This window comes from Carassius carassius, chromosome 21 (assembly GCF_963082965.1).
Source record: "Carassius carassius chromosome 21, fCarCar2.1, whole genome shotgun sequence".
Lineage (NCBI taxonomy): Eukaryota > Metazoa > Chordata > Actinopteri > Cypriniformes > Cyprinidae > Carassius > Carassius carassius.
The window spans coordinates 12,236,265-12,263,430 of record NC_081775.1 but is presented as its reverse complement, the minus strand read 5'-3'; the positions used below and the strand labels follow the sequence as shown (position 1 = coordinate 12,263,430).

The following is a 27,166-nucleotide window of genomic DNA, read 5'->3' as shown; positions in this document are numbered from 1 at the left end:
AGGACAGTACTCAGTAATGATCCACGCGTGGTGCTGTGGAGAACATCTCCAGCATCCACTGAATACCAACAGCATCAAGCGGACGTGTCCTACTGACAACAAACACAAATACGAGAGTGCGAGAGCTGGGATAAAGAACAAAACACTGACATTTCTGCAACTAAAACTACTATTCGTGTCGTCGAGCGGATTTCACAGAGGACACTGACAGTAAGCAGAGCGAGTACGTGCTACCCAAGTTCAGACAGATGTGGAAACCTCTGGGTGTTATCGTCCAGGCTACCATGGTTATGCCGTAGTAATTATTGTAACATTTGTGATTTCAACGTAATTGAGATCATGGGCTCCAGGCTCAGCCGCCAAAACAGTCTCGACAACGAGAATTTTTCAAGGAGGCGACGGAAACATCTCGACAGTACTGGAGAGAGCGATCGGAGCGGAGACTTCTTGTTTACATCCCTGATGCTCAGGTCGGATAAACTGCCGGGGATGCTGAGGAGAGCCAACCACAGCCCGTATGTCAGACGAGTCGCCTGGATCCGAGAGATTCAGAAGCTTCTTCGGGAGAGGAAGAGAGAAGAGGCGACGGACGTGCTCAAACTGTTGAGGAAGGTGAGGGAAATGAATGCCCTGCAGTGCTTAATAAACATGTGCATCTGACAGTGACAGCTGTAAAACATGCACGAGTCTGTCTCTCTCTTTCTTTGTCTCTCTCTGCTTTATTGGTATTGCATGTGTTGCAATCACTGACACAACATTTTTTTTTTTTTTTTTTTTTTTATATATTCCGGGGGACAATATTAAAGTGTGGAAAGCTAAAGTGTTGTAACTGTCTTAAGGTAAAATAATTAAAAAAATAATCTACATGATTAGTTTTTTTTTTATGTTTTACTATTTTATTATATTGTTCACATTAATTAAAATATTAAAGGTACCATTATAATATGATATAGGTAAGATAAGCACTTTATTATTATATTAAAAATATTACAAATATCTGCCAAACTTGTTTACCCTAATCAACATGAGTAATCAACATGCAGGAAGCCATTTTGTTGTCATGTGATAAGAAAATTTTTTTTAAAAAAAGGACCTGTTGAGATTGTCATAACTCTGTCAAGTCTTAATTAATTTAATTCCAGTTTTAGTTATTTTTAGTTAGCACATCAAGTCAAACTTTCAAGTAGCTGAAAAAAAAATGTAATCTTTATTTATTTATTTTTTTATGCAGGTGACTAGATTTTTTTTAATGGTTTTAGTTTTAGTTTAGTATATTGTATAGTAGCCCTACTTTTTATGAATACCTTTTGTGACTCAAAAATCATGACATTTATAAAAATATATATTTAATATTAAATAAAATAAGTAAATTAAAAGTAATAATGTGTAATAAAATACATTTTAAAAAGTTGTGTTCACATGTGTATTTACAGTTCAATGAAATCACTATATAGTTTTTAACTCGATGGTTACACTTTAGCCAGTTTTGTCTTGACAAGTGTTTTCCAAACATATATGAAACCAACAAGAATATTTCTCAGAACATGGCACATGTGTTTTAAACTAGATTTCCCATTTTCATCACGTCAGACATCCTTGTGAGTCACTGACCCTCATATAGTATCCAGTAGGTGAAATGTGGCTTGGCATTTCCACTTGAGACGCCCGCCGTGCGGCTCGCTCTGTAGTGCTGCAGTGACTCACCTTGTGCAAGAAATCCTTTCACTGGATTTGCTGCTGCTGTTATTTGTTGTTGAGACTCTACACAAACACTAATAGTAATTCCTGAATTCTTCTATAGGACATTTGTTCCGTCAGAGTGACCCATATACTCAAATTCAACACAGTACAGAGCAGCAGAGAGAGCTGATCGATGACAGAGGAGTGCAGGAGATCACGAGGTCACTCGCATTAGTGTGTCATGTGCATGTGTAAGAATAAGTCAAAAGTATATATATATATATATATATATATATATATATATATATATATATATATATATATATATATATATAAGGCATGCAAAAATGAGTGTTTTTGAACAGGTTTCTCGAACACTCTCTTGAATTGGTCAGACAGTCCTGCTCCATTAGCTGTTGTAGGGCAGTACAGTTGTCTCTTCATACTGGGACAAGAAAGGGTACTTTAACATTGAAAAAGTGTGTCACATTAAAGAAAAATCCAAAATGTGAAGTCTTTTTTATTATTATTATTTTGCCTGGAGCAAAAATGAAGGCTGTCATTTTTCTCCTGCTGTGTTAAAAGCGGTGATGTGAGGGCAGAACTTGTCACAGTTTATGAACTCCTGTTCTTCTTACAATCTCTTCTTTATATCATATGATTACTGTGTCAAAATGACAAGGAGATACAGCCACGCCTCAGCAAAATGGAGTTTTAAAGGGATTCTTAGTTCTTCCTTTATTCCCAAACCTAAAGATACATCCATACAACTTCATAACCCCCCACACCCCAATATTCTCATCTTTGCAGCTACCCATTCAAAAATATATATATATATATATTTTACTGTAAAATAATGTCAAAATGTTAAAGAATATTTTCTTTTTGTGGAAATCTATGTTAAATTTAACAAGAAAAATATAACTGTACAGTAAAAATGGTAAAAAGAGGACCACAGCAGTTATGTGATGTATCACAGTTTATTAAAAAAAAAATCTTCTTACTTTTATAAGGCAAAATATATTATGGAGAGACCAAAGCACATCTTGTATTTTACCACTTTTATTATTATATTATTATTTCTGTTTATCTTGTATGAATCAAATCCAGCGAGAAAAGTGTCACTCATTAGATAAATATATAAAAAGCATAGGAATAAGCAAAGGCTTCAGCCTACAATGTTTTTTGGTCATTATTAATTTCGATTATTGTGAAAAATTGTCTGTGAAAGACCTTAATAAAACATATTAATTTATGCAAGTTATACAATATAGTGGTCTGAAATCAGGTTACAATCCTGTGAGGCTGAGAACATAATTTTACTGTGAATTTCCTGTCATTTTCTTTATAATTTATATTTAAATGACAAGGTTTCCCATGTATATTTTCTGTTAAATTTATTTGTTTATGCATGAAATATTCCAGCAGCAATACCCCCACAGAAGGTCAACATTTTAATATGTACAACAAGCCACACAAATCAAGAGCAGGAGTTGCACAGGCCTGGACCAGCAGGTCTTATATCTATTAGTCAATTGTGTGTATTTAATATTCACACTCTGCGCTCTCTTCTCATGTTTTCAGTCTTTTATGTAATTTCCCCCCACAGTTTGCCTGTTGTCATCCCTTTGTTTTCTTTTTTAAATTCAGTCTTTTATAATTCCCTTTCATTGTCTCCCTCTCTCAGGATGTGCTGTTAATTACATTTGAGAATTTGACATCCCAGAGCAGAGAGCGTTTTAATCAACACAGAAAGATAGTCTCGGATACCTGTGCTACGACGAGCATGTCACCGTAGACCTGTGGTGTGGTCCTCTGTGTGCAACCACAGTCTTTATTAAGGCTTTCTCCCATTATCACAAAACAGAGAATTAAAAATGACTCTCATGTTTCAGAGCCACTAACAGGACCTTACACAATAAGAGTGGACATGTAAGCAACTGATAAGAGAACATGGGATAAGCAGATCAGTGTCAAAACAATGTACTGTAAAAATGATGATAAACTGCAACATATGAATTTAGCATGTGCATTATGATGATGCATTATCTAGTTTATTATTAGGGGAAATAAACATTCGCTAATATACTTGTTACAGCACAAACTTGGGTATGAGGACATCCTACCAAGCAAGAAACCCCCTGTAGGAAACATATACTATCTGATTTTTACAGAAAAATAAATACATCTAATGCAGAAATGTATTATATATTAATTTGTTTTGTTTTTGTAAGTATAATAATAAGCTATAGTGCTGTCAAACGATTAATCGTGATTAATCGCATCCAAAATAAAAGTTTTTGTTTACATAATATATGTGTGTATATTGTGTATATTTATTATGTATATATGAATACACACACATACAGTATTTATTTTGAAAAGATTTCCATGTATATATTATAATATAAGGAAGGCATCTTGCCGGGTTTTCCTCAACTACTTACAGAGATGTGGGTTGGTTATAGTACTGCAGCTATAGTATATTGATATCACATTGATGAAAAATTATTTTGGCATAAAGGATCTAGAGATACCAGCTAACCGGACTGCATCTAAAAAACAAGCTGACAGCCCCAGATTTCACATGATATAACTTGAGGCAGCTGTCAGCCGGTGCTTGGTCTTTTACTCAAGTCTCTTTCTCAAAAAGCTTGTCATAGAGACGATATTATTAGGATTCTTGGAAGTCACAGTTACAGGAATTCTTTTGAAATCCTAAAAGCTTTTTCATCATCATGTCCTACTTACTGTCTCCCAGACCTCTCATGTCAATTTGAGTTGACTTTCACTATAATTTCTTTGTTTGTGTTGGTGTGTGTTGTTCATACTAAGATTCAATGTTTTTTTAGAGTTAAGAGACGTAAGATCCAAAAATGATTAGACATCCTCACTAAAACAAAAATACATCCATCATCTTGCCCACCATCTGAGACGTGAATGTGCGCATAACTGGCCCTACACATCTTGTTACATGCATTTTTTATATTCTGCTCATTCGCTGTCTGGATCTCATAGAAAAATATTGACATTTACATTTCTCGGACAGGAAGTTTAACCCTATAAACAGACTTTATTCATTTTTGCAGACAATGCATAGCTGCTAGTAACAAAGAAATCAATATAGGCTCATTGGAAAAATGTGCATCTACCTGCAAAAACCTTACCTATAGATAAAATACACTACAGTTACATAAAATAAACACTTTTTTTATGTGTAGTAAAACACCAACCATTTTAACTCATTTGTTTCTGATAACACTATCAATTTAGTTTTTTTCAATTAAGGTGGGATTTTCAAATGTGATTAACCTTTTAGCACCACTCACCAGACATTTAATTTCTGAAGTGGGGTGATATGTACAACAATCAACAATAAAACAATTTTACCAGATTCACATTTATCCATTTCAGATAAAACTAAACACGCTTTTCACTGGACATTTTACTTTGAAAGTGATATAATTTTGCTGAAACATCTTTTTTTTCTAATGATCATGGGTTGAAATAAACAATACAAGCTCAACCTTCAAACCAAAGCTATCCAATATTCCTTCTGGAAATTCATGCTGGTCTAAGCGGGTCTTTCCAGCAGTCGAAGTGACCCCTGTGCTCTTTTTTCTATGGAATTGAGATTCAGCACATGATAATGGGGAAAAAAGAGAAGGTGTTTGGTGCTGGATGGATGGTGAAGAGTAGGGGACAGGGAGGTGGGTAGGTGTGGGCGTCTCCTTCCCTGCAGCTAAACACATTTAAGCATGCACACTCCAACTGCACTGAGTGCAAAGATCTGTTCCAATCAGAATATGCAAGTCACCATAGATAAAAGCATCTGGTCTTTGAATATTAATAACCCAATGGAGGCAGTTTCATAATCCTTTCTGTGTTATTGAAAGTCTGTGGCTCTCACTCTGTCTCAGTGAAACACCCCAATCTTGCCATCCTAGAGTTATTCTTATCTATGTAAATCAAAGTTGCATAATACATGAAAATTATGCTCTCAACACTGGGACTTTCCCAAAAGGGCCAGTTGACTTTTTGGGACAGCTGTCAAATCCAAATTTAGATGCAGAATAAATGTTCAAAGATTTTAGGGTTTTCATTCATTGGTCAGAGGTTTCTATTCACTATGTGTTTTTGCAGCATTGAGCATTGTAGCTAATCACAGACGGTCACACTTTATTTTAGGGTCCAATTCTCACTATTAACTAACCATTAACTATGACTTTTGCCTCAATCAACTCCTTATTTGCTGCTTTTTAGTTTATAAGGTAGTTGTTAAGTTTAGGGTATTGGGTAGGATTATGGATGTCATGCATTATATGTACTTTATAAGAACTAATATACAGCCAATATGTTAATAATAGACATGCTAATAAGCAACTAGTTATTAGTGTGAATTGGACCCTATACTAAAGTGTAACCTCACAGACATATCTGTTGATTTCATTAATGCAATGGCCAATCAGAGGTGTTTAAATTAATTAGAAGAAACTACTCACTACTCAGACGCTGGAATTTTTGTTTAGCGCTGAGTTCAACACGCTCACAAATCCTCTCATTATAACAAACAAAGTGTAGACACAATGTAAATAAGAGATTCATTGTGCAGTGCTATGGTTCATTGAATATAATAGAACTTTGCGAAATTGCAATGTACTAAGATGTGTGACAGCTTTTTAGTCATAATAAGGTGAGCGCACTTTGTGCACTTTCTAGACTATAAGCCATTCAGAATTTAAATAATTTCACTGACGGATTCACTCTCTTATAATCATTTATCCAGTTTTACCACTTGCCATTGTGTAGTGTTTACCGCTTCAGTTAAAGTGAAAGTAGTAGAGTGAAAGTAGAGCAGGTGTGATTGAGTGGAGGCGGGTACTAATTTAAATATTCATAGAACCTTGTAAAAACAAAAAGGTAAGGGTTCAGAATTATATTCAAGTCATTTTAAGGCAAGGAATTTATTTTCATGGGAAAAACATTTAAATATGCTATTTTGATTATCAAAGTTTTAAGTGATAAAATTAGTGTCTGTGGAACTTTAAAAGAAGAGAAAGAATAAAATAGTCAGGCCCATTTAAGTCATAATGGTGGGTCTTAGCTTAGGCAACATGGACAGTGTTCTCTCAAGTCAGTAAAATCACGAATCATACATGTAACTGAAAGCTAGTTTGTTAAAAAAGTATAAAATTTAAGCATTGGGGTCATTGCTTATAATCATTTTAAAAAGAGACCAGAGATGTTTGGCAATATTTGGCACATATTTTCTTCCAGATAAAAGTATACGCACATACTGTATTTGTGTAAACTGTATATGGACGTTTTCAGGCAGAAATACTGATACATCATTTGTATAATTTTTTTCACCCCAAACAATGTGCGAACATTGGCCCAGCGAATTCTAAAGAGCAACCGAACATGCAAAACTTACATAGAGTACTACCAACCTATATATATATATATATATATATTATAATATATAATATTATATATTATAAAATAAGCGTTCAGAGCCATACAGTACATCATGAAATTGCCAGAAAAGGCAGCTTGAGGGAGGGACTGATAATATGTGCTCTCTTTCTATCTTTTTCTTTTTCAGGACATGGGATTAGAGGGTACGTCACTCAATGATATCCTCTATAAGAACGCATCCTTTCTAAACCTGGTGGACCCCATATCTCATGAGCTCCTGCTGAGCCTGGCTAAAGACATGCAGTGCCCAAAGAAGGTGAGTCATTCAGCTTCACTTCAGCATGTAATTTCTTCACTTTATTGATTGCTAATTAAAGTAAATGAAAAGAAATGTGTTTGCGAATAGTGATTAGTTGTCCTAAGATGTCTAATTTGTGTTTCTTTATGTATTTATTTCAAACCCTGTATGCATCAAGAAGTTTAGATAATCTTTTCAATTAACTTTTAAGCTCAAGTCTGGATAAACGCAAACTATTGTTTTTGGGTGACGTTGTTGTTATTTTAATAACTTGCATCACAACCGATTCCTTAAATGAATAAATTATTAGAAAAATATTCAGAGTGTTATCTGAGTCACTGTGTCTGAATTCGCTAATATGCTGAAAGTACGATATGATTGAAGATTAGTGGGCCTTAAGTCAGCCCAACAGCTATCCAGGATCTTTGAATCAGCACCTTTTCAATCAGTCCATTGAGACCAAATTCCTTTTCCTGCTGAAGCCTTGATTTGTAAGCCATACTAGCTGCGGGGCACAATAGAAACTAGCAGTTTTATGAAAACTCTGCTTGCTTATTATACTTTTCTGTTAAAGATAGTCTATAATAGAATGCAGATTTTTCTTCTTCTCATAATGATTAATGCAGTTGCTGAACTCTGAGGCTGCTGCTGAATAAAAGAGAAGATGCATTAAATTAGATGGAGATCTTGCTGTGCCTCTGTCAGAGTCACGAGGAGGTGGTTATTAAAGGAGATATACATTCTCATCTAAAGATTCAGCTCAGTGTGACACTCAGTATAGACTACAGGACTGTAAGCAAACTGTCACTAGGAAACTGCACACTTCAGTCTGACCTGCTTTGCAAGTGACAGTGGCTGAATTTGATTATATCAGAGATGGCTGCCAAAAAAGACTCTGAGCAGGGCAGACATTCAGGTGGGAATTGTGCCCACTGATACCCAGTCCACTAAATGAATGCTGGACACAACTGTATGATGCCACTGCACAGAATTCAATACTATGAAATTCCATCAGTCACATATGAAAAAAAATCATTAGTATGAGATAAAAACTTTACAATTGACATAATTATGACATAAGAAGTTGAAATTATTAGATAAAAATTCATAATTATGACATAAGTAGAAATTATGACATAAAAAGTCACAAATATGACATCAAGAAGAAATTATAAGACGTATGATATTAAAATTATGATTTATGAAGTTTGAATTATGAAAAACGTCATGATCATGACAAAAAGTGGATATTAGGGCTGCTCCGATCATGATCAGCCGATCGTTAATGCTCAGAACTGAGAAGATGCGCAAATCCACTTCATTTTCTGCGTTTATTTGCGCATCTTCTCAGTTAACAACGGCTCTGTGTAGTAACAGCTGCTCTATGTGAAATCACGCACCTGAGGGAATTTACCGCTGATTAGAGAACCGGCTTTACTGACGAGATGCGCATAACGATCGGCCGATCGTGATCGGAGCAGCCCTAGTGGATATTATAGAAAAAGATGCAATTATGAGATACTAAGACAAATTATGAGATAAAAATATGAGAATCTAAGTTCGAAATCAAAAGTATTGCAATCAAAAGTCATAAAATAAAAAAAGTCAAAATTACGAGATACTAAGACAAAATTATGAGATAAAAATATGACAATCTAAGTTCGAAATCAAAAGTATTGCATTAAAAAGTCATAAAATAAAAAGTCAAAATTATGAGATACTAAGTTACTAATTGAGATTAACTACCTATTATAACGACCAATTCATACGTATTTTACGAGGTGGCTAATTCGTACGAATTTGATTCAAATTTTGTACGATTTGTCTAGACCCCAGTGACGGGTAGGTTTAGGGGCGGGGTTAGGTGTAGGTCATTCGTACAAATTCATAGGAATTGTGTAACACGTAAAATATATACGATTTACCACAAATCTCCATGATATGATTATTAATTTAAAATATGAAACAGTAGAATATTCACAAACATTTTATGTAAAATTCCAAAAGAATAGCCATACACACTTTTGTGAATAGGGTACATTCTATTATAAGCCTAATTTGCATAGAAAGAACCCACGTTTGCGGTGGAAAAAAAATGACAATGACTTCATGTGAAGTACTTTTTAATACACACAGTCTTAATACTACAGTCTAAAGTTTTGCAGCTGTGAATTGAATTTGCCCCATCAGCTTTTTTTGCAATTCATGTTACAAAGCAGAAAATCTAAGGGCATTGGTGTATTAAATGGCATTGGTTTTACTTTACACCTGTTCCAGCATAAATATTTGATGACATGATTTATTCCACTTCCTACAGTCTGCAGTGTATTGTCAGTTTTGCATCTCTTAATGTGAAACCGTCACCTCACTTGTGCTAGTGGGAGGTCCAGAGATTTCCATCGAAGCAGGGTGCAAGTTATTAATAGAAGGTAACACTGCAGTGAAATTTTGGTTTAGAGAGTCAGGTTGGTCTGTGACATCTAAATCCACAGCAATCCACTGTAATCCAGTTAAATCTGGGGCTAACAAATTGTGTTGTATGTGACTATGCCCCAGATCCTGGGTGATCATGGGTAGAGATAACTTCAGCAACTGTACAGCTCCGTTTAAAGCAGACTAACTTTAGCAAGTGTCCAAATGACATTGTATAGATGTCAATAAAAACTGACTTTCACTGAAATGAAAATTGAAATTTAATTTAAAGGCATAAAAGTGTCCCTCTTCCAATGGCATGCCTTCTGACAGCTGTTTTACACACTTTATCGAGAATATTTGTACAAGGCACCACAGACAGAGACGGATCGACCTACTCAGAAAAGCTCATTAGTTTAAAGATGATTTGAATTAATTATCTTGATTTTTTTTTGTTTTTTCGGTTCGTTCTTGTCTTTCACTGATCTGTATCTGAGGAATTCATCTGATTTGTCTGGTACACATTGAAAGTGTTTAATGATTCAAAGCTTTAGATGACCATCTTTGTAAATCCACAAGGCAAAAAAAAAAAAGAGACACAAAGCCAATCTGGATTATATATCAGAGAAGATTACTGCTTTCAGTCTCAGAGAAGATTATTTTTCTGATGTACTTTTTGTCCAAATGTAAATTTAGATCTAAAAATCTCATCAAACTTTAAAAAAGAAAAATAAAGACTGCAATGAGAAACTGCCCATATCTGCTCCTTATAGTGCTTTATTTTGTTTACTCGCAGAATATGAGAACTTCATGCCGCAGGCTCCACATTTGTCTTGTCAAATTTAATCAAAGGGCTCTTTTTTCATTTTATATTGTGTCTTTTTATTCATGCTGATCTTTCAGGACTCAGACACGCTGAAGTCATCTGATAAAATCTGCAGACAGCTCATCTACCACCTGACCCCTCACTCCAAGTGGCTTAGAAAAAGTATGTCCCGGAGAAAGGCCCAGTCCTGGTGAGAAATCTTCTCTGTCCTCTATGCCATCAAAACATCAGAAAGAGCTGATATGGAGTAAAATTTTCATTCCATCCCTCACAGTAACATCTCACAGAAGTGTTTACTTCAGCTTCTATTTGATATTTTATAAATGAATGAGGCATTCATATCATGCTTTACTGTGTACTATGTATATATATGTAATCTATAACATATTATACTTAACTGATCTTTATCACTATCATATTATAGTGTTAAAATATTATTTGTAGGCTATACTAGAATAGCATTTATTAATATTTTGGATGAACTTTTATTTAAAGTTATCATTTAGGTTTTGGTTTAGGTTTTAGTAATTGTCTGAGCTTTTGACATTTCATGTTGACATTTTATTTTATTATATAGCATTTTATTTTATTTTATTTTATTTCAGTTAGTTGCCTATGCCTATTTCTAATTTAATTTATATATATTAATCTTTTTTTATATTCTATTTGATTCTTTATTTCAATTCTTGAATTTTTAAGAAACATTATTTTAGATTTAGATAAAAACACATATTTTTGCCATTCCTCCTTTTTGAGACCTTGAAAATCTTCTGAAATCTGCATAAACTGCTGATCTGTTCCATGATTTACTTAGCAGAAATCTGCTAGCAGTTTCAGACAGTGTGATTACAGATGAGTGTAACAAATTAGAGCTTGTTTGGCCTGTCACCGCTGGCCTATTAATCTCACCCTGCTTCATCTCTGCTATTGATTGGTAGAGTCTTTTTACCATCACTGCTGCTGGATGTGGGAAGTGCTGTCTGAAGAGAGAGCCATAATGCCATTGTTGACTTGGGTGTATTATAATCCACAAGGTTGACCTGAACCTTATTTATCAAATTTAAACCAGTTCACTTCACTTGATTAATTAAATTCATTAGAGCAGCCAGTTTGCAGGGTGTTAAACAAGCATCAGTCAATGGTTGCAGAATATACAGTATTTAGCATCTTTTGTGCTTTTTGAAAAGTGAATAAATATGTGTATGTATGCGTTCCACCCACATGGCCATTACATGCGCCTTGAATCCATTGCTTCTACTCAATCCAGTTTTTCCACATCCTGAATTCACCAAGCTGCCCTGATCCATTACCTTTAGGCTCTCAGGGGAGGGATAAAGCAATGAGTGGATGAGAGACACAGAGAGAGCAGGGTATTTTCACACTGCAGTTCTCATGTATGATGCAGGGTCGCTAAACATAAGCAAGTTTTACTGTATTTGTCATTTTGAAACATGGTCATATCACTTATGAGAAATAATATAGCAGTTCCAATAGTTCAGTGATGCTATCAAATGATTCACTGCCAAACATATTCACTAAAATATGTAGACATACAAAAAAAAAATACTTAAATCGATTCATTTACTTGAGAAGCAAATTAGCATGAGATATTAAGACTTTCAGAGAATATATCTTGTCATGCACAATGTTTTGGTTTTAAATACAAACCTAACTAAATTTGTTAGATTCATGTTCAAAACAAGACAAAAATGCACTTAGGTTAAGATTTATTGGTGTCTGTTATTATATTGTATCATAATATATAATATTATGGTGGTACAAGTCTAAAAATTGTACATACATTATTAGATTATATAATTAGATTATTATATATTTTTTTTACAATGTAATACTATGGCTCTGTTATATACAGCCTTAGTGGTACTTATGCATGATTGACAAATGCAAGTGCATTATTATTTACATGGCACTCCAAGCTACTTTGAAGAATATCATGGTACACGTTTAAAAAAACATGGTATCATCATCATCAATCGGCTGCGAACAAGGTAGGTTGACAGTCGGTCACTAATTTTGTCCACTAATTTTTCGATTGCTGGCAGCTTCTCGTAGATCACTCACTGTTGCTGGTACGTCCTTATTGATGAGTTCGCCAATATATTGGTGGTATAGCTTTCGCACTCTGCCTCGACTTCTTTTGCCATGCCGCTGCTGTGGCGCATACAAGACATACTTGTTGATCAAGTTGCTCTCATGTCTTCTTAGGCAGTGTCCTACAAACCTTAGCTGCCTCTGTTGTACTTGAAGAACGAGTTGGTTGCGGCCGTCTATTTCATAAATCTCTTTATTGCTCTTCCTGTCCAGACGCTTTATGCCAAGCATGAATCTGTAGCAGTTGGTGGCAAAACTGTTGAGTTGGTCTCTGAGTTTGCTGCTAAGGATCCAGCTCTCGCAACCATAGAGCAGGATTGAGACACATGCAGATTCGAATATGTTGATCTTGAGTGTAATTGGAAGACTTCTTGACTGAAACATGTTCTTCATCTTCCAGAAGGCCCCCCATGCTTGGCCTTTTCGTATTTTGACATCGGATTCGCTAGAGGCGATGTGGGAACCAATATATTTGAAGTTCTTGGTCCATTCGATGGTCTGTCCATCTAGCTCTATGTGCTGATGATTGTGTATTGCCATGTCCAGACCGGCATATTCTTGGTTACTCAGTGCTTCTGTTTTACCTATATTGACTTGAAGGCCTACTCTCCTGGCCCACTTTGCTGTTGTTGTGAGTTGTTCCTGTGCTCTGTCCAGGGTGTTTTCAAATAGGGCGATGTCATCGTCGAAATCCAGGTCAAATAGTGATACTTCTGGATTTCTGCTGGATTCTTTTAAGTGTGTTACGATTCCGCGCGATAATGTGTTCTTTGCATGCTCTTCTTCGGCTCGAGTTAATACATAGTCTATGACGATTATGAATAGGAAGGGAGCTAGGGTATCGCCTTGTAGGACGCCTGTTGTAATGTCGAAGTGGTCTGATAGCTTCCCTTCAACTAGTACGTGACTCTTTGACTTGTTGTAGATTGTGCGGATCGCTCTTACTGTTTTGTCTGGGATTCCATAATGTCTTAGTATGTCGAACATGGTTGATCTCTTGATGGAATCGAATGCCTTCTTGAAATCCACAAAGGTGATATAATAATCGAGTTTCTTGTCTTGGAAGCCTTCGATTATTCTACGCAGGATGTGGACTTGTTCTGTACATCCTCTCCCTCTTCTAAAGCCAGCTTGATTGGCGCGTAGAATCTTGTCTTGAATCTTGAAACATGGTATTATGGTGGTAAAATGGTGGGTAATGCATTGTGTAAACATAATCATTTATACTAATTTATATTATATTACATTACATTACATTATTGTATTATATTATATTACATTTTTTCATTCTTGCTGAAGAAATTGTGTAAAATATTTAGCAAGTCTGATAGTGATTTAATTTTTATTTTCTTTTTTAACAGTGTAATATCATGGTAAATTGATATTAATTGATGTGTTACTGATGAACAGATGCATGTGCCTTATTATTTACATTGTACTCTGTGCTACTTACATAAATACATAAAAAAACTTACTATAAAGATGGTACATGTCCAAAAACATGATATTACCATGATTCTTTTGATACTTTTCTGTTAGTAAGAGTTTTATGTGTGTTCAAGTTCATCTAATTTGGCTTTATTGGCAGTGGTGCCAACCTTCTGTGTGATTAGAGAATCAGAGAAGATTGCTCTGCTGTGTGTGTGTGTGTGTGTGTGTGTGTGTGTGTGTGTGTGTGTGTGTGTGTGTGTGTGTGTGTGTGTGTGTGTGTGTGTGTGTGTGTGCAGCTCGGGTTCAGGAGCCCTGTTGAGGAGGATCTGTTATATTCTCCCTAGAGCTTTGTGTTCATATAAGTCAATCTGACAAACAGAGAGTTTGCAGGTCCCTGCTGCTCTACACTACAGAAACCAGACACAGCACAAGGAACACGCTCTTCAAATAGTGTAAGAGTGTGAGAAAGAAATTAAGAAACACGGTATGGCCTTAGAGCAAAGGACAAGACAAAACAAGAAAGAGAACCTCAGAAATTAAGAAAAAGTGTTTGTTCTGAATCAATATTTTTGGCTTTTTTCAGTAAAATACTTAAAAGACGCATTTACTTGATGCTTTGCAGTTTGATACTTAGTTTCAGAGGATATATCTTGAGATATTTTATAGGTTACATCATATGTGTGCCTCCTTATTCGCTATTTTTCATTTCATGATTGCACGCTGGTCCTATTATGTGCCATATCAGCGTAATCCAGCTCTATTTGCATAGAAATGAAAAACGAAATGAGAAAGAGGGTTGGTTATATTTGAATTGACAGATTTATATGTGTCTTTTCACTTTTGATGGATCTACATTAATTTGTTCGTCTCTTATAGAGACATCCTCAGACTTTTATTGGGGTTTAACTTCCATGGATGGCGACTGAAGATAATGTAATTATAGAGTGGGTAAAAAGATTAATATAACATCATGGTGTATTATTCGATAGGAAAGAGAGAGCAGAACGGTCAGACAATGCTAAACATAGGGAGTGAGAGAGATCTAAGAGGCGATGAAAGAAGCGAGATTTCATGTTGTGCTGGTTCTTTTGTGTGCAGATTCTTGGGGCTGGATCAGGAGGTTATAACAGGCATTGTGGAGAATCAACATGAAATAGGACCATGTTTCTGACACCCGCATGTGTTTGATTGGCAGTATAAAGCGACTGTCTGTGATGACTGTGTGACTGTCTGATTTATCCTGACTGCACACATGCATGCTCAGACATACACAAACACAATCTGTCAGTCAGCCTAATATATTATTTTTGCTTTCACATGTATTATGGATGCACAATTAATTTGACTTCTCTTGCATCAACATTTTCTATTTGCAATGTGTTTTTGCAGTGACTGAGTATTGTAATTGATCAAAGATATGGATGCACATGATTGTGATAATGAATAGGTATTTAAATTACTACTGTTCAATTGTTTGGGATTGGTAAGATTTTTTTATGTCTCTTATGCTCACCAAGGTTGCATTTATTTGATTTAAAATACAATAAAAACTGCAATATTGTGAAATGATTACAGTTTTCTTTTAAAGATTTATTTTTGGCATTTTCAACTTTATTATGATAGGACAGATCACAAGATGACAGGAAGCAAAGTGGGAGAGAGATAGTGGCGCGGATTGGGAAAGGTCCTCGATTTGGGATTCGAACTCGGGACAACCATAGCTGTATATCAAATTATTCAAATGTTCTGCTCAAATTAACATTAACAATAATATTTTAAATTATTTTGGATTTGCTCCTTTTTACACTGCACATTTGAAATGTAGATAGTCTAGCAACTAATTGACAGTGTAAGAGAGCTACCCAACAAAACTTGAATGTTTCCATAATCAACAAGGCATAAACACCATAATAGAATAAGTGATTGCATAAAACTTATGCACTTAGCTTATGAATATTATTCATGTGACTGATTGGTAATTAGGCACTAACATTATGAGAGATCACGACTTGATGATCTGTGTGTTCATATATTAAAATGAGTTGTCACTTTATGTGGAAAGGCTTTTGTTTGCACTTTAGCCAAACAAAAAAAACTTCTAAAATGTGATTATTTTCCAAAAAGGAACAGGAATTTCTCTGAATACAACTTTCAAGCTATAAATCTGTTATGGATTGCATGGTCTAGATAATCTGATTTTGGAAGAATTTGATAAGCAACGTTTCGGTCTCTGTTTCAAATCTTTTTGGATTGCGAACTGATATCTGTGCAAATATGAGCAGTTTGTGACACTGTTGAGATCTTATCCGAAACTCTAGTGGAGACACATGAAAGATTACTAGGGGTTAGTTCTCAATGGTAAATCGGAGATGTCAGAGACGTTAACAATTAGTTTACTCAAACAAATTACAATTCTGTGATTGTTTGCTCACTCTCATGTGATTTCAAACCCGTATTTGTGATTCTGTTCTCAAATGGCATGTAATTGTCAGTGTTTCTACTTCTGTGTGTTGTATACCTGTGCTCAGTTAAGGCCATGATGTGTTAGTGCTATTTGCAGGCCTTCATAGAAAGACGGACCAGCATCTGCTCCTGGAGGCGGGTGTGAGTCTGAATCTCACACTGATAAAAGGTGTGAAAGCATCCACTCAGGTAGAAAACAGCCATTGCCATGCCAACGGCGGTGGGAGACATGTCTTTGTACCACTCTTTTCCTCTTGCCTTTCTTTTCACTGTCACTCATTCTGCTTGGTTGGTTTTAAGCTTTCAGTATTCTCTGAATTATCTGCCACCTCTCAGACCCTTTCAGACCAATTCAGGGATAAAAAACAGGCAAACCGGCCTTACTTCTTGTGTACAGGTTTTGCTAAATAATCACACTCACAATCATGTTTGCTTTGCACTGGAAAATCTTTTATAATTTTTTTGTCCCATGTGTAGACCATTAGCATAGTCAGAAAAATAAAACACTATGTTCATGTTCCTTTTCATCTCTGTCTGTTCGTTGTTTAAAACTTCTAATATGAGTATCTGCATAATTAATTTTAGACAGTTTGCAAGAATGTACAGTGTCCTGGTGGAGTGAACGAGGCTTGAGAGAGTTGAGTGAGGGCACAACCTCAGTCATGTTGCCAGATTTGGATTCGTCTTTTCCACTTAACTTGACCATTTAGAAAGATAATAAACTGGGAAGTTTAGGGTTAGTGATATCTTTATCCTATCTTATTTGCAAAATATTGGAAATAATTTCAGTTTATTTTTTATGTATTTTTTTGTTTTGCTTTCATTGCAATACTTGGCAACACATGCATCACCGGCACTTAAACTGACAGTAATAAATAAAATGCATTTATTTGATCAAAAATAGAGTATAAATATGGAAAGCATTTTCTGCCAAATTTAATTAAATAAATGAAATGATTAAAATTAAAATTAAAACCAGATTAACTATTGCATTACAGAAAACTGTACGCAAAATATGTGACAAAATTGAGAATGAAATTAAATGATTTCATTTTCACGGTGACATACCTGTCAAATTGAAAAATAAAATGCAATTGGTGATTTCACATTTCATTTTCAATACAGTCTCGAGGCAAGACTGCCAATATTAAAATGAAAAGCCAAACGTGAAAAAGAAACTACACATACAGTTTTTACTAAAAGCTCTTTATTAACGCTCACGCAATAATAGTGACACAATTCAAATTTAAATGTAAATTTTACTTGTCATTTTAATTCCTCTTTTATTTCTCTGTTTTCATTTTCGTTTTCATTTTCAAAGACAACCTGCATGCAAATTATATGTTAATGAGTGGGTGTGGCTTATTCTATTAACAGCGCTAGAGACAGTCGCCGAAGTCTCGTGTGCATGAGTTGAATGGTGGTTGAAACAATGTGTGAAACAACATTAAAATGTGAATATATTGTAATCGAGACATAGCGAATCTGTTAGTGAGCTTTTGCGGGAAGCTGCTGCAGCATTAGAACGTGGAAGAAACAACCAGCCTGACCAGCATGCGTCAAACCCTCGACCCACTGCAGTTCCTTGGCCTGAGCCTCCACGAGACTCCCCGGAAAATCTGCTGTCTGCTGAGTTTGTGACGGCTGCAAAATGTCCAAGTGTATCCAAGACAGATTCAACTCGTAGCAAAATGAAGTCATTATCATCCGAAATGTTTGCTAGCTGGTTTAATTCTGCTGCTATACTGGCCATAACCGCCATTATAGCTCCTCCACGTAACAACGTAATTGAGCCACACCCACTCATTACCATATAATTTGCATGCAGGTCTTTGAAAATGAAAACGAAAATGAAAACAGTGAAATAAAAGAGGAATTAAAATGACAAGTAAAATTTACATTTCAATTTGAATTGTGTCACTATTATTGCGTGAGCGTTAATAAAGAGCTTTGTAAAAACTGTATGTGTAGTTTCTTTTTCACGTTTGGCTTTTCATTTTAATATTGGCAGTCTTGCCTCCAGACTGTATTGAAAATGAAATGTGAAATCACCAATTTCATTTTATTTTTCAATTTGACAGGTATGTCACCGTGAAAATGAAATCATTTAATTTCATTCTCAATTTTGTCACATATTTTGCGTACAGTTTTCTGTAACGAAATCGTTAATCTGGTTTTAATTTTAATTTTAATCATTTCATTTATTTATTTAAATTTGGCAGAAAATGCCTTCCATATATAAACAGTAATATTGTGAAATATTAATACAATTTAAAATAACTGTTTTTTTTGTATATTTAAGTTACAATTTATTCCTGTGAAAGCAAAACTTTTTTTTTCAAAAATTTTCAGAAGCCATTAGTTCTGTCATCAGTGTCACATGATCCTTCAGAAATCATTCTCATATGAACAGTTTGTGCTTTGATTTATAGAAAAGTTGCAACATTCTAAATCTTTACTGTCACTTTTGATCAAATATTGAATCATTACTGAATAAAATGTATTTCTTAAAAAAAGAAAAGAAAATGAATAATACAAGAGTAATGTATTATTTTAATTCACTTACAAATATAACGTACAATAATGTAAAAACATTAATAAATCAAATTTTATGTTTGTTTTATGTATACTGTGCCATATAGAATATTTTGGCACAAACAATACTTTTGAATCCAGAAAGGAAGCTTATTTTTTTTCACACTGACAGAAATATTTTTGTTTATCTTTTTTCATAGAATTTCATGGGAATGTAGAGAGTCGCATTGTGTGATGACAACACGCAGTATTTTAACATTCTCAGGGTCTTAACGCTATAGCTTCTTGTCATGCTTGACTGCCATACAACTTTATAGGTCTTTTCACTGCCAAAGCAGAACAATTTCTAGACTAACAGATGATGAAGCTGTATGCACAAAAGTAACAGTTGACTCCACACATATTTCCATAAAGTCAAAGACCTGTTCATTTTATGTTTTTTTTTTGTGTTTAAGATGCAATCAGCTAGCTTGAAGCAGTTAGTTGGTTTCTGACTCTCATTAGCATATAAAACAACACTTCCGTTATTCCTTTGTTCATTTAGACAGATCACTGAACAAGAAATTCATATTTAAATGAGGATTTTGCAGTAATGCTAGAATGCATTTTTATGTTTGTGTTCAGATTTGCATATTTGCTTTTTAAAGCATAAGCCGTTCACTATTAGGAAACGCTAAGCTATGCTTGCCTCTTTTCAACCATTTTTGAACAGAATCAGTGCTAAAAGGGCGATTTCATACCTTAAATTAAGCAATTTGGGATGAGTGAGAAGAGAAGAGCCTGTTGATTACTGATTGTGTCACATGCCAGTAAAGCAGAAAAGATTTTCACTCTGAGGCTTGAATCAGACTCGTCAGGGAAGAATGGAGGGAGAAAATGAAGGCTGAGGAGGAACTCTTTCAGCTCTGCATGGACAAAATCCTGTCTTTCTATTGATGCTTCGATGTGTTTCTGTAGACTAGAAAACTGGTGCAGACGGAACAGACATTAGCGGCGTCTGAATGCAGAATGCTAAGTGTCTGTGATCGTACGAAAGCTGACAGTAAGGAAAATGAATGTCACTCATAGCTGCTGGTTGCCAAGGAACGTGAAGTGAGCCCGAAGTGACTGTAATTTAAACTGGCACCTGGTCGCAAGAAAAATAAATAGATAAATAACATATTTAAATTACTTTTATTATTCTTTCACCCATCTTGCTGCAGTGGCACAGATGGCACATTTTGTTTCGCAACCTGAAAGTCACAGTTTACCTTTTGACAACATACAGCCCATCACACAAAAACATATTTAAAAAATGATCAATAAGTATTTTTCTTATTTTTCAGTAAACTTATCTTAACTTATGTATATAATGCTTTAAATTAAAACAAGAACAAAACATTGTATGCAACTGTGCCCCTCAAGTAAATTGATCCTGTTTTAAGAATATTTATAGAAATAGTTTTATAACAGAATAGAAAAAAAATGTTTTTAATAACCAATTTGTCCTTGCTTTTAAATAATTCAAATCTAAAGCAAGTTTGGCAGGCCAGCCTAATCTTATTTCCTCACAAAAGCACCTCCCTGCTGGTTTTTTATCTAAATCGATCCCTAAATCATCTTCAAAGAACTTCTATAGCATTTCATCACAGCACGCAGTCTTTTCATGGGCCAACCTATTGCTATTTAATTACAGAGATCCCTCAAATGCCACTGTTTAAAGGCAGCGCAGATTGCCGTGTGAGTTAGCAAAAATAAGGCAGCAAGCTTAAAAGAACCACTGTATGTCAAAATAAAGCCTGTGGACACTCGTATACAGCACAGTCCCCAGGGGCTTTGGACCTGGAGTTATATTTGGCAAATAAATTGAATTTGGGCCCAAACACAGAAGAGCAATGCCACCTGCTACCAGTCATAGGGAAATAGAGAAAGACTGTCAGTGGGATTTCATAAAGAGATATCAGCCTTTGGGAGGATTGTTATAATACATTTGCATCTCAGTGTGGGTGTATGTGTGTGTGTTTCCTCAGCAAATGAATTTTCTTTTGATCTCTGTCCTGTGGATTGTGTGGCAGTATATTACAGGACTATCCCTATTTCCATTTCAATCTCTTCATTGTTACCATGTGACCCACATCATGAAGAAAGTATCATGTACATCTGTGGAGCTGAGGGATTTTTTAAAGTGGCTGTAAGTCTGTGTTTGCATTTTATTGATCCTGTTAATGGAACCGGGTTAAAATGAAGCACACACGCTGGCACAGAGATGGTAATGGTGCTGGATAGAGGACTGAGGTGTGGGGAGGAACTGGAGCATCTTTCCTGATTTTCACTTCATTTAAAAAAATAAATACAATAAAAGTATCTTGTGTAAGCATAAACATTTTAGTCGGTTTTAAAGGTGAAGTGTACAATTTTGGTACCATTAATGGCACCAAATGGAATTGGAAAAATAATGTTTTAAAAAGGGTTCCTGAACATGCCCCCTCTCTGCCATTGGTCATCCAAATAGATAGCCATGCCCCAGACTCATATTGTTGGTTGTAATACTAGTTTAAATGGATCAGTTCTTCATAGGCACCACAGAGACACTGAGAAACAATTTAAAAAGAGTACTTATTATGGAAATAATATATTTAGTTAATGGTGAAATGAATGTAATGTTTTCAGACACTTAAATGCATGTTATGTACGATGACATGGAAATGCATGTTGCTATTTAGTACATTTAAAGTGAAGCAAATGTAAAGTAAATGTACTGTAATATCAAAAAACACTATAGTTAAAATATAAATAAGTACGTTATGTGCTTTAGTTTGTTAGTCAACATGTAAAAATAATTGCACTTCTATAAAGCAAAGATTAAAGCCAAATCATTTAAAATGTACTTTAAAGTAAACTTTTATTTTCACATTACAAAATGCACTTTTTACAAGTTTGGTAATAAATACAGTGTTAAAGTGTATGCTCTTTAAGTACACTTAAGTGGCCTTTTGTTTCATTAATATTCTATTATTATTATATAATTAGGGGAGGGAATGGCTTACTTGTTTAACTTTGCACATTAGACTGGGAAGGTATTTTTATATTGAATTACACCTTATTCTTATATTTTTGTATTTTGTTCCTGTTAATTATTATAAAATAAGCCTGTTCTTTTCCATTCAAATGAGCAGGTTTGTCTTGTCTAATATTCCAATCTAAAAGGTACAGTTCAGTTGAATGTTAGACTTTGAACTGAATATGAATGTCTTATCAACTGTTCATTGGAACTGTTTTGAAAGTGTAAAGATTTATTTTGGGTGAGCAGAAAGGCACTGATTCTGTTTGCTGCCTGCAAACATCATAAGAAACAAACAAACAAAAAAATCATAACAGCAGCTTTCACCATGCCAGGGATCCAGTATTTGGCAGAACAATAGTGAACTCTGACTATGAACCTTGCTTCAGAAATGGTTTGAGAAGAAAAATCAGTCTCTTAAAGTGCTCTTAAATGATCTCCTCTTACAGACTGTATGTTTCCCCAGTACCACTTTGGTACAGTACATCTACATTATGTTCTTATGTACAGTGTTTGACTTGCATATACACTAACATGAACTAGTGCAAGGAAGTCACTGATTACTGGTTCATGAGACTACTATGATTTTTTTACATTGCATCATAGAGTACCTAAGAAGACTTTTCATGCTGAAAATTATTTATGCCTTGCAAATATACTGAACACTCACCAATGTTATGACTCATAATGAATCATAATGACTCAAAAAGAAGAAACAGAAGGTTTGGTTTGGCAAAGTCAAAGACTATGTCATAACTGGCAACACATGCATCTCTCAGTTGCTGAAGCTATAGAGGATATGTGCACTTAAATTGTATATACACAATTGTATATACACAAATTGGGACGGTACCTTTTCAAAGGATACTAATATGTATAATTTAGGTAATATGAATCTTTTGTACCTGGGTTTTGCATAGAGTGTATGACCCTAAGTCATTTATCAGTACTGATACAATAAAGAGGAAATTTACATACATAGTGCTTCTCACGAGTTGGCAAACTCAGATTAAAGTCAATAACATACTGAATACTCAGTTTTTTTACTCCTGTCTCTTGTTTTATATCTGCAGTGTTCTTCCGAAAAGCTGCTTCTTTAATCACACTTACTAGAGAGTAAAATGACTTGCATTTGATTATGAATGAAACAAATTCCAAAGGCGAAGGATGAGTTTGAGCGCAAAACTATCCCAAACTCTTCCCCCACCACTGCAGCCTTCTTATCCTTTTCCCTGTAATTTGAAGTACTAGAAAGTAACTGCTTCTAGCCAGAACAAATTCATTTTGTTAAAGCCACAATACTTCCTTATAAATGATCAGATTTAGAGTCCAAATCACACCAACGCTTGTATATCCATTTTTAGTTTTCTCATTGAATTCCTCAGTGTGTAATACTTTTTTTTCTTCCACTTAGTCTTAAAACAACACTTCAGAAGAAGCTCTGCAGTGACTCTGTGGACCTTTCTGGCATCCCTTTATCAACTCGCGACATACGGCATGTGGCGTATTACCTCCAGACCAGTGGGGGCGCTGTGATATCCGTAGACCTTAGTTTCACTGAGCTCCGGGATGAGGGCCTACGTCTACTTCTGCCCTTCCTGGGTGCATTGCCCAAACTCACAACACTGGCTCTCAATGGGAACCGTCTGACTCTTGGCATCCTTAAAGATCTGACTGAAGCCCTCAAAGATTCCAAGAAGTTCAGTTGTCTTGCCTGGGTTGACCTGGGCAACAACGTCGACATATTCACCATGCCACAGGTAAAACAACAAAATTTTTAAATCAATTACAGTTGCCCTTATTGTAATAATTACACTTAGATAAATGCTTTATTTTGGGTAAAACAACGGTTGTACTAAAGGACATGTTGCCTGCTTTATAAGAGGGACAACATGGATTAGCCTAGTGGGACATCATTGATGCTCCTGGAACAATAGTCTCTGACAAACAGCCATAGCCTTACTTTTGAGGCTAACCTGAAGTCAGAGACCCAAAAAATAAAATATTATTGGCTGATTGTAATGTTGTACCAAGAGCATCAAGGCTGTTGATCCAGCAGTGTTCTACTTGGATGAATCAGGTTATGCAAGATAAATATTTGTTATATATGTTTTCACTCACCATTTTCAACTGGCAGGGTGAACCAGTTAATTAAAGTCCTATTTGGATGGGACTAGTTTTCCCTGAGGAGAAAAGCATCAATTTGTTATCATTAGTTGGTGCTTTAGGTATCCTGAACTAACAATGAACAATGCTTATACATAATTTTTATTGGTTCCTGTTCATTTCTACAGCATACATTTTGCATATAACTATATTTTGTGTGTGTGTGTATGTTTGTATATATATATATATATATATAATGCATTCATAAACAAACATGAATTAACAATTATCAATAGAATTGACCTAAATTAATACATTTTGTTGCTTTTTGATAGTTCATGATACCTAATGCATTGACTGATGTAAAAAATTGAACTACATTGTGAAGTATTACCAATATTTTTACAATACACTTCTCGTTTAGTTTGACCGTTGTCAAAATATTTTCTTTGTTCAAATAATTTTAGAACTTTTGAACCAACTTTCAATGTAAAGTAAGAGATGGATCATTCAAGTACATCTAATATTAGAAATACATTTAAGGCAACTCCATGATTTTCAGTAACAACCACATCCAGACAATAAACATTCTTCAGATATTATCTGTAGGTAATAGTAACTCAGAAGTTTTCTAACTGTTTCTACTCTGTTCTCAGCCTCTTCTGGTGGCCCTACGTCGACGCTGTAGTCTAAAGGGCAGTCTGCCCACCATCTATGAGTACACAGAGGGTCAGCAGTATTGCTACCACATGGAGAGCTCAATTGAGGAACCCAGTCACTATGAAGAAGAGGAGGATGAAGACGAGCAGGAGGACGAGGATCTAGAGCCATGGAGCATCGGGGAACAGAAAAGTTCAGGTAGTTTTACCCTGCACCATTGTGAGAGGTGAGCCAATCACGATCATTGTCGCCTGACAAAGGGATAAAGAAAGAACGGGAGAGCGCAGGCAAGAGATCTCTCTTCTCACAGTACCATTTCTCCTAATCAACACCTTTTACCATCTCCCTCCTCCACTGCAGATCCATTACATTCCCATTGTGATTATGTATGAAACAACAGCATCACATTTAAAGAGCCAACTAACCACCTGAACAAAGCAAACGGTGAAACACGCTGGATTGAAATTCTCTCAAAGCTTCACCACTGACTTACTGTGTTGGCAGATGACGCTCCTTGACTCGAGGTGGGGGTTCATTGGAGGCGGCCACAGAGAGTTGTAAAGATGCTTTCTTACGCCCCTCTTCGGTCACAAATGACATGGGATGGACAGGAAAAAATGCCAATAAAAATCCTAGAGTCAGTCAACTGGCTGATGCATACCATCGGTGGGTTTGAAGCTCTACGTACCCGGCTTTTAAATAAGGTATGGTTAGGAATTTTGTGGAGTCTGGTCAGGTTTGGTCGTATTTGTCAGTGTTGCATTGCTGAGGCCGTCTCTGCCACAGCAGACCGGACCTATCACCACTCTGTGTGTGCTCTACTAATCTCCCAACAAAAGCCATGAAACCAGTTCAACAGACTATACAGCCGACCCACGTCACGTGACGCAAGCAAAACTGCTATGTCAAGACTTTTGCATTTTCCCCCCCTTTCCAAAATGTTCACTTGTGAATACCCACGCACCACTTGTCGTGTAGTTGTGAATGATGATACAAAAAGGAAACGCTGTTGAACTGTCAGCATCTGGTTTTTGTTTACTAATGATGAACAAACTATCTTAGAAGACAACAGGTATATTTCAACAAAGAAATTTTTTGTTGTATTTGAGAAGATTGCTCATCTTTTTATGTTCTGGTCATCTTAAATATGTCTTGCTGTGTCATTGCAGTGCTGCTCCCTTTGGGATCGTCCATTGAAATATGGCGGGTCATTATGCTACATTTCTGTATGGTGTATTTTAATATCTCAAGCACATTGATTAATCATGTCTGGTCAACTTTCTTAAATGTTCTTAACATCATGCTCAAAATAATCTTGCCTGTAACACATAGTTGAAGCAACACCCCGTCTATTTTAAATCAAATTTTGGTCATTAATGATCAAATGAATGGACCTTGAGATAAAGAGCTAATGATTGTTCCATGGCCTTCAATTATCTGAGCACTTTAGTCTGTATTTTCATCAGGTTTGTGACTGAAAACTTGTTGTAGCGATGTCGTCTTGTAACATGAACATCTTTGTCTTTCTGAAACAAAAATAAGCCAAACAAATAGTTACTGTACTAACCAGCATTTAGTTGTTTGGAAGTAAAGGTCAGATGATCAAATAGTTAAATGTCAGTGTTATTTATGATATTTGAATTCTTTTAAATGTGTCAGTTGTGTGTGTATTTGTTTAATGTTTTCTCAGTCTTGACTTCAGACTATTATATTATATGTAGTATCCCACAATATGTGCTAATAACTGTCCATTTTCACAGGGCCTCAACAAATTCAAATGGCAAAGTTACCTTTTCTTAACTTTCCAAAACTGAATATAAAATTAATTCGGACTATTTAGTGCCTGTGAAAAATGAATGAATAAAATACAGCAATCTTTGCATTTGTTGTTTGGCTCTGTGTCTAGATCATTACAATTATCTGTGATCTGCTTATCTGGGATGTTTAACCCGTGTAATCTGTGTAAATCTGTTACTCAGAAACACTATGTTGGTCGATATCCACAATGCTAAGCAAGCTAATACACTTAGTGGCAGGTTATTGAAAGAGGGCAGCTTAATTGTCATGTTGTTTTATGTGTCAGTCTGAATGAGCTTTCTCTGTCTGTGTCATATACTGTGTCCTCTGATTCTGTGCTTCAAGACTGACTGTTCAACGCTTCTGTAATAAAATTTTATTAATAATA

The 27,166-nt window shown here is 35.4% G+C and overlaps 1 protein-coding gene across 1 annotated transcript; it reads left to right on the top strand.

Annotated features, from left to right (window-relative positions):
• On the top strand, positions 1 to 27,166 carry LOC132097554 (leucine-rich repeat-containing protein 75B-like). Its single transcript, XM_059503344.1, has 5 exons — positions 1 to 612; positions 7,286 to 7,414; positions 10,712 to 10,824; positions 23,630 to 23,975; positions 24,978 to 27,166. Exons 1-5 carry the CDS (start codon positions 340 to 342, stop codon positions 25,209 to 25,211), a joined length of 1,095 nt encoding a protein of 364 aa, XP_059359327.1. The 5' UTR covers positions 1 to 339; the 3' UTR covers positions 25,212 to 27,166.

Coding starts and splice junctions, on each gene's coding strand:
- LOC132097554 (XM_059503344.1), top strand. CDS start 340: ATGGGCTCCAGGCTCAGCCGCCAAAACAGTCTCGACAACGAGAATTTT. Junction 10,825..23,629: donor CGGAGAAAGGCCCAGTCCTG/GTGAGAAATCTT, acceptor TCTTCCACTTAG/TCTTAAAACAACACTTCAGA. Junction 23,976..24,977: donor ACATATTCACCATGCCACAG/GTAAAACAACAA, acceptor CTCTGTTCTCAG/CCTCTTCTGGTGGCCCTACG.